Source organism: Dipteris shenzhenensis, chromosome 1, assembly GCF_047967505.1.
Source record: "Dipteris shenzhenensis isolate YYH24624 ecotype China chromosome 1, Dip_SZ_1.0, whole genome shotgun sequence".
In the NCBI taxonomy this organism is placed as follows: domain Eukaryota; kingdom Viridiplantae; phylum Streptophyta; class Polypodiopsida; order Gleicheniales; family Dipteridaceae; genus Dipteris; species Dipteris shenzhenensis.
Window position 1 is genome coordinate 48045309 of NC_141596.1, and position 17145 is coordinate 48062453.

Sequence of the window (17145 nt, forward strand, 5' to 3'; positions counted from 1 at the left end):
GTGGCCTACATTCAATTTTATCTGCCATTGATCTTTTTTACCAAAGGAGATCTTACATCCTTTATGTCTACCATCATGGAAATTTTCTGGCATTCAAAACATGGCAGGAAAAGCTTGTGCTTGCTTCCTATACAACAGTTATGTTCACCAAAATTGCATGGGGGGTCGAATATTCTCAATATCCAGTTGCACATTCTGGCTCATAAAGGGAAAATGATGCTACAGTTCCTACATGGTGATCACCCTTGGGCTACTATGATGCGCTTCTTGCTTCTTCAAATTACTACTAGTGCATTTGGTTATTGGCAACCTATTTAGTGGGATATTCTATTGGGCAGTATTGAAGACAAGGTCAAAGGTTGTCCTCTCGTTTCTCAAATGTTTTCGGATTGGAAACATATTCTCTCACATTTGGCTTGGTATGGCCGTGACTCTTTGCAGGGTAACTCTTTGAGAGCTGAGAGCATCCATTGGTCACGGGTTTTTTCTCCACCGTAGGCTTTGTAGGAGCCCAGACGCTCATATTTTCTTTAGATCCCCTTTGTGACAGATGTCATTCATGATGATGGTACTCTTCTATCCTTTCCTTTGGCTGCTGGAAAATATGGTTTAGGAATTCACTATCATCCTCTAAGGCAAACCATTACTCGGATGCTTCAGCCGTTTTAGCCAGTACCGCCTTTAGATTTCAAGACAGAGGCTTCAGGATTGGACTCTTCGTCCAGCACACTCATCCATTCGTCCTTTGAAGCTGTCTCATATTATAGTGTCATCTTTATATAAAGTTATGCTATCTCCACCTTGGGTGCCAGATAGGGCTAATCAGATTTGGTGTTAGCATCGTCCAGTCAAATGGTGGAGAAAAAGATTAAAACAGATTTGGCACTCCAAGGTCCCTCTTAGACAACAGGTCTTTTTATGGCGCGTTTTGTTGGGGTTTTCCCATCTGGACAGCTTCTATCATGCAGACGTATTGCTCCGGCTATTTGTCATCGGTGTTTGATTCCAAGGGAGTCTATGTCTCATTATTTTTGGCACTGCTCCAAGACACGGGACTTCTTGGGCATCCTTCGGCAAAGATTGCGACTGAAATTTCCTCAAGCTTCTTTCGGGAAGCTTTTCTGGCTTTTTGGGATATATCCTTGACGGCTGGATTTTGAGTTGTTCTTTACCTGGGTTCGCTATTGGGCACTCTAGACTCTGTGGAAAGACAGAAACCATAGAGTCTTTGGTGATTTTTCTACTTTTGTTTTCTTTCGTCGTTCTTTGCAGCAATCGCTCTTTGATTGTCTGCAAACTCACTACATAGATTATGATGTATATTTGTTCTATGTGGGGATTTTCTCTTGATATACTTTTTCAGCTTCCCAGTTTTAAGATAGCCACCTTGTAATATAAAACATCCAAAGTTTTGAACCCAAAAAAAAGTGTGTTTGTGTGTGTGAGTGTGTGTGTGTGTGTGAGAGAGAGAGAGAGAGAGAGAGAGAGAGAGAGAAATCATAGAGTTTTTGGTGACGCGACTTTCTTTCTGCAGGTACTTGCAACAATCGTTTTATGATTGTTTGCAAACAGGGTCTCTAGATCAGGATGTATATTTGTCATATATTGACATCTTTGCTTGATGTATTTTGAGCATATCCTGCTTTGGGATGCTTATCTTGTAGTATAAAAGCAACAATATTTTCACCAAAAAAGAAGGAGAAACTGTGTGTGTGTGTGAGAGAGAGTCATAAATCCGTACTGTTTGTACTTTTTATTAGAAATCCATACCGTCTGTACTTTCTGTCAAAAATCTGTACAGTCAGAAATCCGTATAGTCAGAATCCCTACAGTCCGCATCGTCAGAATCCGTACTATCCGTACTTTCTGCTGTTGTTGTACTTGCTGTCCTTTCCTCTTTGTAAAGCCTTGTTGCTTCCAAGCCTTCCATTTTGTTCCTTGTTTCTCCTTTTCCTTGACTCAAATGGCAGATTATTCCTCTGAGAAAACCTTTCATAATGACAAGTTGGTTTCCAACAAAAACAAAAACATGTGATGGATTCAGATGATTCCCTTCATGACTATGCTGAGGCTTAGCTTGTTTATGAGGTTATGCATGAAGGGTTTGAAGACACCCGCAAGGGCTGGAAAGATCCACTTCCCACCACTGGCATTATGGTGGAAGTGGATGATATCTTTGATCCAGTTAAGGAGTATGCAAAGCATGCCATTATAATTTTCTTCCATTCAATGCCTTGTTCAAGGGGAAATCTTTGAATTTGCATCAGTTTATGCCCCCCAATCTTCTCATGATAGAGCTTTGATCTGGGCTGCCATGCATAGCTTTCCATGGCGACAACATGCCTTCATTTATGGTGACTTTAATAATGCCCCTCAATTGAGTGACAACACCTCAGGCCACACTCATATGTTGGCTTCTGAAACACAGGCATGGTCTGATTTTTTGCTTCAGTTGCGCCTAGTTGATCTTTGGAAGGAATTACAGCCCATGCTTCCAGGCTATAACTTTCAACATAATGCTTGATCTTCTTATCTGTTACAAATAACACAACTATCTATTCCTATTGCAGATCACGGGAGCAGCACCATGGATATCCTCCCAGCCAACCTTGCTAAAGCTAACGAGTAGACAGAGAATTCGGATATCAAAACAAAGGTGAAAATCCACAGCCCTACAATAAAGTCCATGGAAATGCTCTCCCACTTACTCAGTGGTATTTCCAAGGGCTGTAAAAGTCCGGGTGGCTTCACCCGCTCGGCCTTGCTTACCTGACACGAGAAACACCGTGTCACATATTCATGAATATGCTTTTTCATCTTTGGCCAAAAGAAATCTCGCTTCACGAGATCATATGTCTTCTCGACTCCTGGATGTCCCGCACATGGGCTATCATGGCACTGTCGAATGACTCTCTGCCTGAGATTATTCTGACTAGGTACTACAACCTTGCCATTTCTTTTCAGCATACCATCCCTTATGGTATATCTTGCATAAGTTTGGCCTTTTCTGGATGCGAGGGTATCCTTTTCATTTTCCCCGGGTTTTAACACATGAGCTTTAGGCCATAAGCTCTGGACAAACTCGTCCACTTTTTGAGTTTCTCTAATCTCGGTCATTAGAGCACTCTCTAATACTGTGAAACAGCTTGTTTTATGGTGTTAAAACTTTCTTGTTGCTTCTGTCCCCATATAAAAGGTACTTTATCTGAGGTCAGATTAGTCAATGGCGATACTATTTCGGAATATCCTTTGATATGCCTTCTATAAAACTGGACAAACCCCAAGAATGATCGCAGTGCGGTCAGACTAGCGCGGTCAGACTCTGAGGGATTGGCCAAGTTAGTATCACAGCCACTTTCTTTGGATCCATTTCTACCCCCTGTGGAGTAATTATGAATCCTAAATATTCAAGCCTAACCATACACAGTATAGTTTTCTTTTTATTTACATAAAGACTGGCTTTCCTCAAAGTACTGAACACTACTCTTAAGTGTTCACAATGCTCAGTAATACTTTTACTGAATATCAGGATATCGTCAATAAAATGTACTACGAACTTTCCGATATACGGACGTAGTAAATCATTCATAAGCATGACGAATGTAGCCGGAGCATTGGTAAGTCCGAAGGGCATTACCAAAAACTCATAATGACCAAACCTGCTTCTGAAAGCGGTTTTATGCACATCCTCGGCTCTAATCCGGATCTGATGGTAGCCACACTTAAGATCTATCTTGCTGAAAATCACGGCTCCATGTAATGCATCTAGCAAATCATCAATCCGAGCCATCGGATACCTGTGCTTAACAGTGATATTATTCAATGCTCTGTAATCTATACAGAGGCGAAACGTATCATCCTTTTTCTTCTTTAATATCACTGGCGAAGCAAAAGGTGAGAAACTTGGTTGAATCTGCCCCAACTTGAGGTATTCTTCCAGTTGTCTACGCACCTCCGCCTCTTCAGTAAAACTCATTCTATAGGGAGGTCTATTTACAGGTTCTGCCCCCGGGATCAATTCAATCTTATGCTGAACTTTCCGCTCTGGAGGTAACCCATAAGGTAGTTCATCCCTAAAACATTCAGAGAACTCCTCTGTTATAAGATTAGCCAGCTTGGCCATCTCACCACTTTGCGTAACATCAGTGCTAGCCGAAGAATCATCAACCGGCTCTACCGATGCTGTGCAAAGGAATAAAAATTCTTCCTAAGCTTTTCAGATTTCCATCACGGAAACCAACGGTCCCTGAGGTATATCTTTCTCACGTCGTAAGACATAAAGCACATCATTCATCTTGATTTGATATATCAATGGCTGGATTCTTCCTATAATGCCACGCCATACCCAGGGCTATATCTGCATGAGCAAGCTTGGTCATTTCAAAATCAAGCTTCTCAGCATAGTCCTGAATACGAAGCTCCAACTGGGTAACCCTTTGGTCCCATACTTCAGTTGAACTTCCATCTGCCATCCTGACTGTATACGCATAGTCAGATGGACTTGTCTTTAATTTCAGCCTCTTCACGAGCTTGGAGTTAATCACATTGTGAGTTGACACCGAGTCAAACAACACAATGACATCATGATTGGCCACTTGTCCTTTCATTTTAATTAACTCCGTATCATTAAAGGCTGTATGCCCCGTTGCTGCGGGCTTAGATAGGATGTTATCAGGTGCACTCGTCACTAGCTTAGCAACAGACACACATAACAGTACGGGATGACCACCGCTCGAAAACCGTCCGTCGTCGTCGTGCAGTCCCCTCCAATTCGTAGCCTTGGGCTCTGAGACCAAATGTTACAAATAACACAACTATCTATTCCTACTGCAGATCACGGGAGCAGCACCATGGATATCCTCCCAGCCAACCTTGCTAAAGCTAACGAGTAGATAGAGAATTCCGATATCAAAACATACGTGAAAATCCTTCTCTTCTCTCTCTAGCCTCAACAAGTCCCATCTCCCTAGATAGATCTAGATGCCACATGTCATCCATATAGGGCCTTCCTAATGCAACATTTCACCCCTCTCTTGGGATGCATTAAATCCTTTGCCTCTAGGCATAATCTTTGCATTAGGCCCTTAGCCTTAGATCTACCTAGTCTGGTGCTATCAACCCTCACCTAGGACCTTGACATTAATTCCCTCCCGATCTTTTACATGAAGCGCAAACAAATAATTTACAAAGATAGATCCTTTAAGGGAAATGTCGACTGATTCTTTTGAGGTCATGCTACCTCGGCTAGAGCGTAACATTATTGGGCATGCTTGGACAGATGGTATCAGGTTAATCCACAGCATTGTGATGCCTTTACTTGTCAAATTTGGGTTGATCATGCTTTCACACATTTAGATCATGCTCCTCTTTAGTTGAGGCTCTTTAGTTGAGGCTTTCCTTACATGAATTCCTCACTTACAGATTGCCTTGCCGAAGGCTTTTGCTGATTAATAATAGTTATCTGGAGCATGTTGACTTTAAAGCCGGTCTCTGATGCTATTCAGCGTCTCTCTCGTGAGATACACATTGGTTTGGATTATGCATGGTAGGCTTTTGTTGCTATCTCTGCATGACGCTTGTCATGAAAATGACTTAGATGTATCGTCTTTAGAGGTGTTTTCCCACTGCTTTTGATTTTTCAGAAAAGTTTGTTTTCCAGGCTATTCTCATTCGAAAAAGTTTTTCTTATTATAAATACAGTGGTTTCACCAAAAAAAAAAGTGTGTGTGCGTTTGTCTGTGTGTGTGTGTGTGAGAGAGAGAGAGAGAGAGAAAGAGAGAGAGAGAGAGAGAAAAGAAAGAAAGAAAGAAAGAAAGAGAGAGATGGAAAGCAGGGCAGGAGCCGGGAGAGAAGGAATGCAAGGTGGGAAGGCAGAATGGCAAGGGGGTCGAGACGGGGGCAGTAAAAGGCTGTATTCCATGTAGAGCAATATGGGTTTGTACAAGCAGTACGGACGAAGGGGTTGGAAGGGGATGGGATAGGGCACACCTATGAGCAAAAAAGGGGTGGAAGAGAGGGATGGCTGAGTCAATGTAGGAAGGGACCAGGGGTGTGGGCTGAAGGAGTGTGAAATGGGCTGAAGGAGGCAGAGGTAGAGGCAGGCTAAAGGGGAGGCAGACTGGAGAAACACTGAGGGAGAGGCGAGTTGGAGAGGCGGGCTGGAAGGAGGTGGGATGAGCGAGGAGCACACTGAAGAGTCCAGGTTCTCAGATCCAAGAAGCCAACATTTCCTGTTGGGCAGCTAAACTCAAACTCTGGTCTGCTTTAGTAGCTGTTTGTCTTGGGAATGCTTAGCAAGCTAACACGGCATTTTAATGTATGTTTGCTCATGGAGAGAGTAAACTATCAAACCTCATAGCAGGTTCTATTTGTCATCTTCTAGAGTCCATCCTACCACTCAGCCTAAAACATGCCTGCTCAAAGGCACGAATGGGGATTTCCTTATCAGATTTATCTGACTATTCCAATTGGGCCAGGATTTTCCTACTCCCGACAATCTGGGTGTATGCGACTTGTAGCCTGAGACTTAAAAAAGTGTCCAAGGTGTCTCTTAATTATGTGAAAAATTTAATGAACCCTCTTGTCACAGATCTCAATATATTGAGCGTGTTAATATGAAAAACTTTGAAGTTATAAGAACTTTTCCAGGTCCATAATGTGTTTGTTCTGTGCGCAAAATCTACTTAATGTTTGAACCATTTTGTGTCTGTATGCAGGTTAACCTCGGAATGGTTATAAAGGATGACGCTACTGAATTTTCCGTACTAGTAGACCATGCTGTAGGTGGCTCAAGCATTGGAAGTGGACAGTTGGAGCTCATGCTACATAGGTCTAATCACAACATATCCTATTGTTGATCTAGTGTAAACTCAAATCACAGGCACCTAGATTTTCCTTGTACAATATGGACATCAAAAGCTTCATGTATATATGTAACAGGCGTTTGCTGCATGATGATGGGAGGGGAGTGGCTGAAGCTTTGGATGAGGCTGTTTGTTTGGGCAGTAACTGCGAAGGCTTGACTGTAAGAGATTTTTGAGACTATATTTAAATATATTTATTTAATTGGAAACATGTGGTAGCTGCTTCTCTTCTTTATACAGGAAAGAAAGTCAAGATATCCAAATTTACGTACTTTCAGACTATCTTTATGGATATTATGTGAAAAATTCTGGTATCTTCTTTTATTTATCTGAGAAAGGAAATTAGGATGGCCGTTTATATTGAAATGCAGCATATCTGATTGTTGTAGGCCTTTGTGGAGAATAGAGTTGGAGAGGATAGAGTAGGAGAGGCTTTCATAGGGAATTGAGGAGGAGAGTGCTTCATCTATAGGATTTCTCTGGCCATTGAAAGATGGCCTAGAGTGCACAGTCTGCTTGTGCGAGTTCCAAGAGGATGACAAATGCCTATTGCTGCCCAAATGCAACCACAGGTCTCACACAAAACGTGTTGATATGTGGTTTCTGTAGCATACCGCATGCCCTATCTGTGAGAAGAGCTTAGAGACCCTTGGTGGTGTGCAAGAAAAAATTCATTTGCAGAGGGCTCCTCAATGTTTTTTCTTTGCCAGTAAACAGGTCAAGCTTTTGATGAGCTGTGTGAGAGGAGGTCTGGTCTCTTTCGGTGGTATCACTGGATGACAAAGGCCAATTGTAACTAGACCAGCCACTAATTTGGCAACCTAGTTATATGTCCTATGGCTAGGGGCTTAGAAACAGCAGCAGCTAAGTGCAGAATGATGAAATGTCGTATAAACTTCATAATCCATGAGCATCAAAGTACAACGTACCTGGAATTATAGGGAGAACAAGCGCTTGTGATGGGCTGCACAAGAACAGGCTAGGAAAAGACTTTCCTAGGCTAGGAGACAATCCTAGTTAGACAGCCAAGAGTTATGAGAACTCAGCTGGAGTGAATTGCATTAATGTTCATTCAAAGTTACGATGGAAAAGTACAATGGGCCCTTTTATATGAATAGGCCTAGGGTAGTCAAGAACCATTTGCTTATGGGATAACCCCCTATGATGCCACGTGGCAACATTTGGCTTCACCATTTAAAACTACTTATTACGTAAAGGACAAATAAAGTCAAAACTTCTAAGTAAAATTAGCCTTTCTTACAGTCCACAGCCCAAATGAAATTTCCCCTCAAATTTGCAAGGGTGAAATTTGCAATCGCTGGGCTGAACCTCATGATGCTTCCTCGGCAGACCACAGTCTTTGTCCCTACAGACTCTGCGTTTCAGTCTGTCAAGGATGCGGAAAAGATGGAACTATTTCAATACCACGTGGCGATTCAGCGATTGGCCTTTGCCCAACTTTTCAACTTGAACGAGGCGATATTCTTCGCTTCTTGCTGGCAATAGCATTCTAGTAATCAGATTATAATTTTACTTAGATGATGTAAGGATTATTTCCCCCGACCTACATTTTGATAGTACTATTGTTGTACATGGTATAGGCAGAATCTTGAACTACACCGTCTACGGCAACGGTAAACATAATCTGTCAACGTCCTTGTCACCACCCGCACACACCTACTAGCAGAAGCCGCGATTGCGTTCCATCTCCCTTGTTTGCACCACCTCTCCCAGGATTGACTGCTTCTCCTCCCTCAATAGATGACTCGGGCATGGACAATAATTCCGGAAAGGATCATCCGCCCCTGCCATTACCTTCTCGCTCTGATACCAATGTAACTAGACCAGCCACTAGAGTTTGGCAATCTAGTTATATTTCCTATGACTAGGGGCTTAGAAACAGCAGCGGCTTAGTGCAGAATGATGAAATGTCATGTAAACTTCATAATCCATGAGCATCGAAGTACAAAATACCTGGAATTATAGGGATAACAAGTGCTTGTGATGGGCTGCACAAGAACAGGCTAGGAAAATACTTTCCTAGGCTAGGAGACAATCCTAGTTAGACAGCCAAGGGTAATGAAAACTCAGCTGGAGTGAATTGCATTAATGACCATTCATGGCAAAGTACAATGGACCCTTTTATATGAATAGGCCTAGGCTAGTCAAGAACCATTTGCTTATGGGATAGCCCCCTATGATGCCACGTGGCAACATTTGGCTTCACCATTAAAGGCTACTTATTTCTTAGCCATTCAAAGGCCAAATAAAACCAAAACTTACAAGTAAAATTAGACTTTGTTACACCAAGAAGAAGTGCGTAAAACTTATGACTGCGGGTGTTGATGCGATACTACTTATGGTTTCATCGTATGCTATGGTGCAGTGGATCACACAGTGATGGTGTACCTATGGAATGGTTACGGAGTAGACCGTGGTGTTGGTGATGCTGCAAGTGCGGGACGGAACCAAAAGAAGAGATAAAATAAAATACAATGAAAGATCAATGCTTATGGTTGTAAGAACCATAACAAGGATACATGTGCAAGAGTGCAATACAACAAGAATTGGACTTGCCACAATGTGACCAAGCCCACCAAGGTACCCAGGTCCACGTCTCGGATGGTACAACGATCACTCACGAAGAATCCCCAATACGATAGGCAAGCTGGCAGCTCAAGCCTCTCTTTCTCACACACTTCTCTTCGTCTCTAAATGAATGATCCCCTTCTATCTTCATCCATTCTCAGTCCATAACTGATGTAATAGATAAGTCTTTTAAGACATTAGGATGGACTCTCAATCCTTAACGTCAGACATCTTTGTTTTGATGGACTCTCAGTCCTTAAGTGACTCTGGTTTTGTTTAGTCTCATAGACCTTTTGGTATTTCGTAGACTATAATACACTTTCTTTCTTTTCTTTGTCCTTTTCTTATCTCGATTGAGTGGCAATCTTTCTATTCGAAGCCACGATTCTCCACTCCCTCCATTTGTAGCCCCTTTAAACTATTATCTCTGAGCTGTTATCCACTCGCCTGCTCCTTGATGCCTTCCTACTATGCCCTTGCATCTGGAGACTTCACCATATAAGGTGATGCTTTGGCTTCTGCACGAGCACGGACTCCTTGGCGGTGTCATGACTTCTTCATGTAGAGGATATCATCCATGTGCAAACTCTTTCGGAATCCAAAGTATCTGAGTCTTGGTCCTCTTTGGCATCAATCAATTGGGACCCACCAATTGGTTGGCCCAATGCTCCTTCGTAGAATCTTCAATCATGGTGTTTTGGGTACACATGGATGACCTTGGTAAGGTACTGCATAGTATATGTATATCTGTGGTTTGGAGAGAGGAGCATGCACGGCACATGTGGATACGAATTCAGCTTCCGGATGCTCGACCTATCTTCATTGCAGTGTGTTATTTCCCTCCAGACCCGTCATCCTATGCACGAGCGGTCACTACAGATGGGGACAGCCCATATGAGATGATTCATGATGACATCACGGAGTTCTCCAGACTAGGAGACATCCTCCTACTCTGGGATTTCAATGCACGGATAGGAAAGACAGGTGGGCCTGCTTGACTTCACAGATGACTGAGATCCACACATCATCCCGGAGCTCAATGCAACTGAGCTCAGGATACTTAGGCACTCTGCAGATGCCCCACACGTGACAAGATATGGACATCTGCTTGAGCTGGGCGCTATCCACAACCTTATCATCTATAATGGTCTCCATAGATGGACATCCTCTGGAAGACTCACTTGCTTCCCACATGGCGGTGGGTCTAGTACAGTAGATTATCTGCTAGGCACACTAGACTTTGTCTCACGGGTACACGACTTCGCCATACTCCCCCCCCCCCCTCGTCGAAGCTGACCATTCATACTTGGCCTTTCATATCTTTGCCACTATGCCAACCACAGAGAGAGCACCTTCCACGCCTGCACGCATTCAGATCCACTTTGACTGTGCCCTTGACCCAGTGTACATGAGTCATTGGGGCAAGGGCACTACTGGAGATGATACAGGCCTCGCCAGTACCTCCGACACCCTTGTCTCAATTGTACAAGACGCCGCCACTAGATCCTACTTGGAGATGATACAGATCTTGCCAGCGCCTCAGACACCCTTGTCTCAGTTGTACACCGCCACTAGATCCTTTCCCATGACCCGACCATGTGGATCCAAGATGGGAATATGCCTCAAAACCCTTGGTTCAACGACGAGTGCAGAGAGGCGAGAGCCTACCTCACACACGAGCGGGCTTTGGGTCACCTGAGGTGCATAGGATCTTCCAACAATTGACACATCGTAAGAGGTGGGCTTTCCTCACACATATTATGGATGAGATTGTCAGATCTTTTCGAGGAGGAGACCCGACCACTGGATGGGGGTTTCTATAGGAAGGGAAACCACTAATTCCCATCACTGACCCAGATATATGGCACACATATACATGTTCCCTCTATGATGTCTAGATGCAAACATCGTCAGATATGTCCTCTATGCCCAGGCCCACCACCTGTCACTTGTTCACCACATAGAACGTACGAGCTGCACTCCGTCGAGTACACAATCGGAGAGTGAAGGCCATGAGGGCCTACGGACTAAGCACTTTGCACACGGATAGGAGGTCCTAGCTCTGGTCCTAGCACTGATGTTCAACTAGGTTGTGTGTCATGGCTTCCCACCTGCTTCGAGCACCACCACCATTGTGCTGAGACGCAAAGCTGGAGACCCTATGGAGACTGGGATTACCGTACCCTCATCATTGGGCACGTTGACCAAGATTTATGGATCGGTTCTAGAGAGAGAGAGCTCAGCAGTCATACAGAAGCTTGAGGGCAACGGGCACTAGGACAAGCAAGATTCCGGAGACAACATTCTACCCTAGATCACATCTTCATTGTGAGAGATATCATCGAGGAGGCGAGATCTAGACACCTGAAGATCTACACATGCTTTGTAGACTTTCGGAATGCATTTGACATTGTCCCACGACCCCGCATGATTAAGAGATTACAGGAGATGTAGATCCCAGAGACACTGATATGGGGAGTGATGAGTCTATATGAGGCAGCCAAAGGCAAAGTCCGTGCCCCAGGTGGTCTATCGGATTGGGACGAGAGTACAATTTGAGTGAAGCAAGGCTGTCCCCTCTCACCGACCCGTTTTGGGCTCTACATTGATGAGATCATTTCTTTCATAGACGGCCTAGGAGGCGAAGGATCACCACGAACCGATCTTATGATACAAATACTGCTATATGTTGATGACATAGTCCTTAATTCTTCAGCAGAGGGGCTGCAGAGACATCTGGAGGCCCTAGAGGTGTTTTGCAGAGAGAGAGACCTGACAGTCAACCTTGGGAAGACCAAGGTTATGGTCCTTAACACCTCACACGCAGTGCTTCGCCGACTTAGTTTCCCCTATCGAGATGAGTTAGTGGAGATAGTGCTACACATATTTGGGAGGAGTCTTCACAGGACCCCGTTTCACTATGACACATGCAGCCCATGCACGACTCACATGGGGGCGGGGTGCTTTGGCACAATTGAAGAGACAGTGCTTCCAGGCACACTTTTAGGACCCACTGACGAAGTGTTGGCTCTTCAATACATTGCCTTAAACTTGGCAGCATTTGTTATGTGATGTTGATCTCCCTGTACAAATTTGTGCAAGGGTATACCTGCGATGTATCGAGGATACTTCATCTATACCATGGAGGGGGGTTTGTTAGCACTTAGCCCTGGTATGGCCTTGTAGGCCAGTCTTAGTACTCAGTCAACACTTAGGTTGCCTTCACTGGTCAACCATATTGCTCCCTTGCATTCCACTCCGTTTCCATTGCTTCCCGCACCCAGCGGGGGGGGGGGGGGGGAGATTCACAAAAGAGGGGGAGGGTAGGAGGGAAGAGGGGTGTAGGCAAATAGGGAAAGAGGGGGGAAGGGCTGTATCGCAGATAGGGAGAGAGGGGGAGGAGATTTACAGAGAGGGGAGGCCTGTTTGTGGGCTGAGGGAGAAGGCAGTGTCCGTACGGCAGGAAGTGGGCTGGTAAACAAAAGGGTTCCGATTCATGTTCAGGGGCTGGCAGCAATGGAGAGTGGAGGAAAGCGGGAAAGGGGGATGAGAGCAGCAACAGCGGCAGCAAGGAAGAGTGGATGAAGGGCAAGGGGGAGAATTGAACAATGGGGGATATGGAGGGTGTGATAGGGAAAGAAAAAAGCATAGAAAGCACAAAAAGTAAGAAGAACAAAAAGCAAGTGCATTGAAAGCACGTAGACACCTCAAGAGAAAGCAGAAAAAGCCCCCAAGTGCAGACCTGCAAAGATGTAGAAAAAGCAAGTACACCATCTAGGAGAAGAATGTGGTGTAAAACTCCACAGGGCCATTTGGAAATTGATCTTCCTCTGCACCATTTGGACTGTGGCACGCTACCAAGGCACGTAGACATGTGGTAAGGAAGCAAAAAGCCCAAGTGCACACAAGGATGGATGCACAAAAACAAGTTCACCACGTGGGAGAAGAACGCGGCAACCATTTGGGAAACGGGCGTCCTGCTGTTGACATAATAGAGTGCACGAGGAGAGTAACTCAAAACAAGAAAATGCTCAAGCACAAACGTGGATGAGGGAGAGAGAGACTCAAGCTTGTCCAACTTCTTAGATGGACTTCATTTCCTTCACACACACTTCAAATTTATTAATTAACAAGATGATTGGAAAATATAAATACATCACGGGCATAGTCTCAAAATCTGCGATCACCTTGATTTTGGCAATTCAGCTACTCATACAAATGCTTGGGGTCCTTATCCCCAACAAGGATTGGTCCGCAAATCCAGTCACTTACATCTCATTGGCCAATATTTACATGCTTAGCCAAACCCATACACCCTTACGTGTCTTGTTTCCATCACATGAGACATTCCAACATCCCCTCTCAATGCCAATAAATTTCACTATTTCCGCACTTTCTTTTTTGGGCAATGACCAGAGGAGAAAGGCTACAGCTCCACCTCAGTTTCCAAGAAATGAAAGGCAACTCATAGAGGCAGACAACCAGGTGGACCTGGTACATTGATAGGGACCTGTAGATTGATATGATTTCATTTCTGCTGTAAAAGGAAGATCTGACAGCCACTATGGTCATCAGCCTCCCTTGGATCTTGTGGTCTAGGGAAGAGCAAGTTGGGGCGCTGAGGAGGGAAAATCATTTGAAGATTTAGCAGAAAATCATCGTGGTACCTCTCTTTTTTCCCCCTGACATTTCGAATGTGCAAATACTGCAAAAAAAAAAGTATTTGCTGTTATTAGCAGGAGCAATGCCTTGCTAGAGTGCTGGGTTGGCAGAGTCTTGGGAGTTGTGTAGTCTGATTTCCCACATGTTTTTAAAGACAAACTCTCTCTCTCTCTCTCTCTCTCTCTCTCTCTCTCTCTCTGTGTCCGCCCCCCCCCCCCCCCCCATCCCCCCCCCCCCCAAAACACACTTTTTTTGGTGAAATCATTGATTGATTATATTATATGAGTAGCAACCTCAAAGAAAGGTGCTACAATTACATCAACTGAAAATTTCAGTATATGCCAAAAAGATCTCATGATCTATGCAGTGGGTCTGCAAGCAATCAAAGAAAGATTGCTGCAGTGAACGCCTAAAAAAGCCAAACAGAGAGAAAGTAGGATCACCAAAGACTTTACATCCCCCCCCCAAAAAAAACACTCCTTTTTTTTTTGGTAATATCCAGTGTAGTATATTTATATGCTCATAAATTTACATGATGGGAGGTCTCCGAAATGGAGAGTATCCCAAAGATCAAAAACATAAAAAGAAAAGCTCTATGCAAGAAGCATCCATATCACCCTCATGGCAGACATCATATAAGGATTGCCGCAATGAGGCTCGGAAAGATTCATATGACTTGTGGATCTGCCGACCCAAGTATGCCAAATCATGCTCACTTCAGATTGTCCAAAGAGCCCAATATCGCACCCAAGAGAGAAATAGTGAAATATCACCAAAGACTTTACATCCCCCCCCACCCCAAAAACACACACACACACACACACACTCTTTATCTTTCAATCTCATGTAATTTCCACTCTCTAGTGTTCACGCTCTCTTATTCTCTTCCAAAAATCTAGACGTAGGCCCAAAAATGATGCAGCTTCATCCACTTGCCTTTTTTAGATTGAAGAAATGTCCTTTATAAACTTTCAAAGATGTTTCTCATGTATTTTGAAGGTCCAAGGAAAATATTTTGTACATGTTGACCATGTCAACAATGGATCACGATGGCGTCGCTCTACTGGACAACAAGTGTATTCTCCTTTGCAGCTTGCATTTACAAGCCAGGTAGATTACATAAAGAAGGCCATGCATTCCAAATATCGCCAATATAAGTCATTCAAAACGAATAATTTCATAATTTTCTCTGCATGCGTCATAACCTCATTACTTTTTTGGCAGAGTGAAGGAGAAAACTGGATTTCTTCACACTCTCCTATATTTTCGGCTATGGACCCTGGTTATAACCTACCAGAAAATGTGGCACTTATAACCCTACAGGTGTACTGCACAAGACATTCTGAATTATTTGTTATCAATCATAAAGACCATCACAAAGCAGACGGATACCTAAAGATCTGAATTGCAATTTACAGGAACTTGATGATGGGGACATCCTGTTGCGTCTTGCCCACCTATACGAGGTAAAACTCTTATTGTGGAAAGCATAGTGCGACAGTGGAAAGGGAAATACAAGTTCCTAACTCTCTTATTTTCAGATGAACGAAGAGAAAGTTCTGTCTACAAAAGCATCTATCGATTTGAAGAAAGTTTTTGCAAATCAAGAGGTAGCACTTCTTTCATACCTCTTGCCTTGCATGTAATCAATTACTATGAGGATCCTCTGAGAGTTGGGAGTTCATGGAAAGAAATGTACCAGGGAAAACTAAAATATATTCCTGTAGTGGCTTGCTTCAGTCAATGCTAAGTTCTGATCTCAAGTGTGCATCGATGCAGATTAAAAGTATTACGGAGCTAAGTCTTTCAGCAAATCAAGAGAAGTCAGCTATGAAGCCCCGATTAGTTTGGAATATAGAAGGAAGTGATAATCATCATCATCAGCAGCCACTAAGAGGGGGACCGGTTGATCCAATCCAATTCGAGGTTGAGCTGGGACCTATGGAGATTCGGACATTTCTCTTGAGTTTCACCTGAGCACCCGATTCCGCCTCAAAATGATAGACATTATTGCTTGTGATAGTTAGAGAGAACACGGGATCATCTTTGCAGACGTAAGTTGGGAGTTGTATCAAGTTATTCAGAAACATGAAAATTTATTCATGCTCATCAGAAATGCTCTGATTCTGAGGGCATGGCTGTATCATGTGTGCTTCACACGTCTGCAGAACATTTCCTGCTAGGTGAACCTTACAAGATCTCAATAGTTAGTAGCGTGTTCTTGTAATCATGGCAATCGCCTGTTTTTTTTTCCGCGCGCCCCCCCCCAAAATGCCCACCTTTTGTGAGGTGATCGAGCAGCGGCAGGTCAGGTAGTAGGGCGTTTACCCACCTCCCCGCTGATAGCATGGGTGTGGGGAGGAAATCAATTGATTTTTCTCTCATTGAGAGTTTCCCTATGTTCATGAGCTTTTGTTGTTGGTTTAGCACGGTCACTAAGAATGTCTTTTTAAAGTCCTCCTTTGAAGGTTGTGCTAGATTGCGAGGACGTGGGGGCGCGGGCGAGACACCGGCTGTTCATTATTTTGTAAGGCACACTCATAGTTGAATGTATATTATTATATATTAGTAGTGTGCTTTGTAAGGGATTGTCATTGTATGCCATTGATATTGCTCTTCTGCATGAAGTTCGTATGAGGTCCCTATTGCAAAAAGACTCTTGCTCCCAACTTTTACGATTCCAGATAACATGCTATTTGATCTGCATCAGCTATTGTTGCTACTTTTGCTCAACATCCATACGTTAGAGTATTTTCTCATTGAAGGACGATTGCTTTTGGGGCTAATAATTTTAGAAATAGACATGCTCAAAAAGATTGTACTAGTTATGATGAAGTCACAAATTTATTACTTGCGACTTTTCTTTGAAAATTTTAGCTTCTATTAATGCGATTTTACAATCCTATGCATCTTGCGAATTTCAAAGATCTTGTATCCTTATTTGAAAGAAAAGCAAATTTATGAAAATTTCAAAGGTTGTTAGACTTTTGATTAATCAAATGATTGTTGTTTTGTTTCTAAGGTTCTATGG

At 43.5% G+C, this 17145-nt stretch overlaps 1 protein-coding gene across 1 annotated transcript in view; it reads left to right on the forward strand.

Annotated features, from left to right (window-relative positions):
- The window catches only part of LOC147905954 (alpha-mannosidase-like), a 155532-nt gene extending 139050 nt beyond the window's left edge, over positions 1-16482 (forward strand). The window contains exons 23-29 of the mRNA XM_087375840.1: positions 6717-6829; positions 6940-7024; positions 15114-15224; positions 15339-15437; positions 15533-15580; positions 15656-15724; positions 15894-16482. Coding sequence (XP_087231966.1) covers positions 6717-6829; positions 6940-7024; positions 15114-15224; positions 15339-15437; positions 15533-15580; positions 15656-15724; positions 15894-16091 — 723 coding nt within the window. The 3' untranslated portion in view covers positions 16092-16482. The remainder of the gene's footprint in view (positions 1-6716; positions 6830-6939; positions 7025-15113; positions 15225-15338; positions 15438-15532; positions 15581-15655; positions 15725-15893) is intronic.
- The last annotated feature ends 663 nt before the right edge of the window (positions 16483-17145 follow it).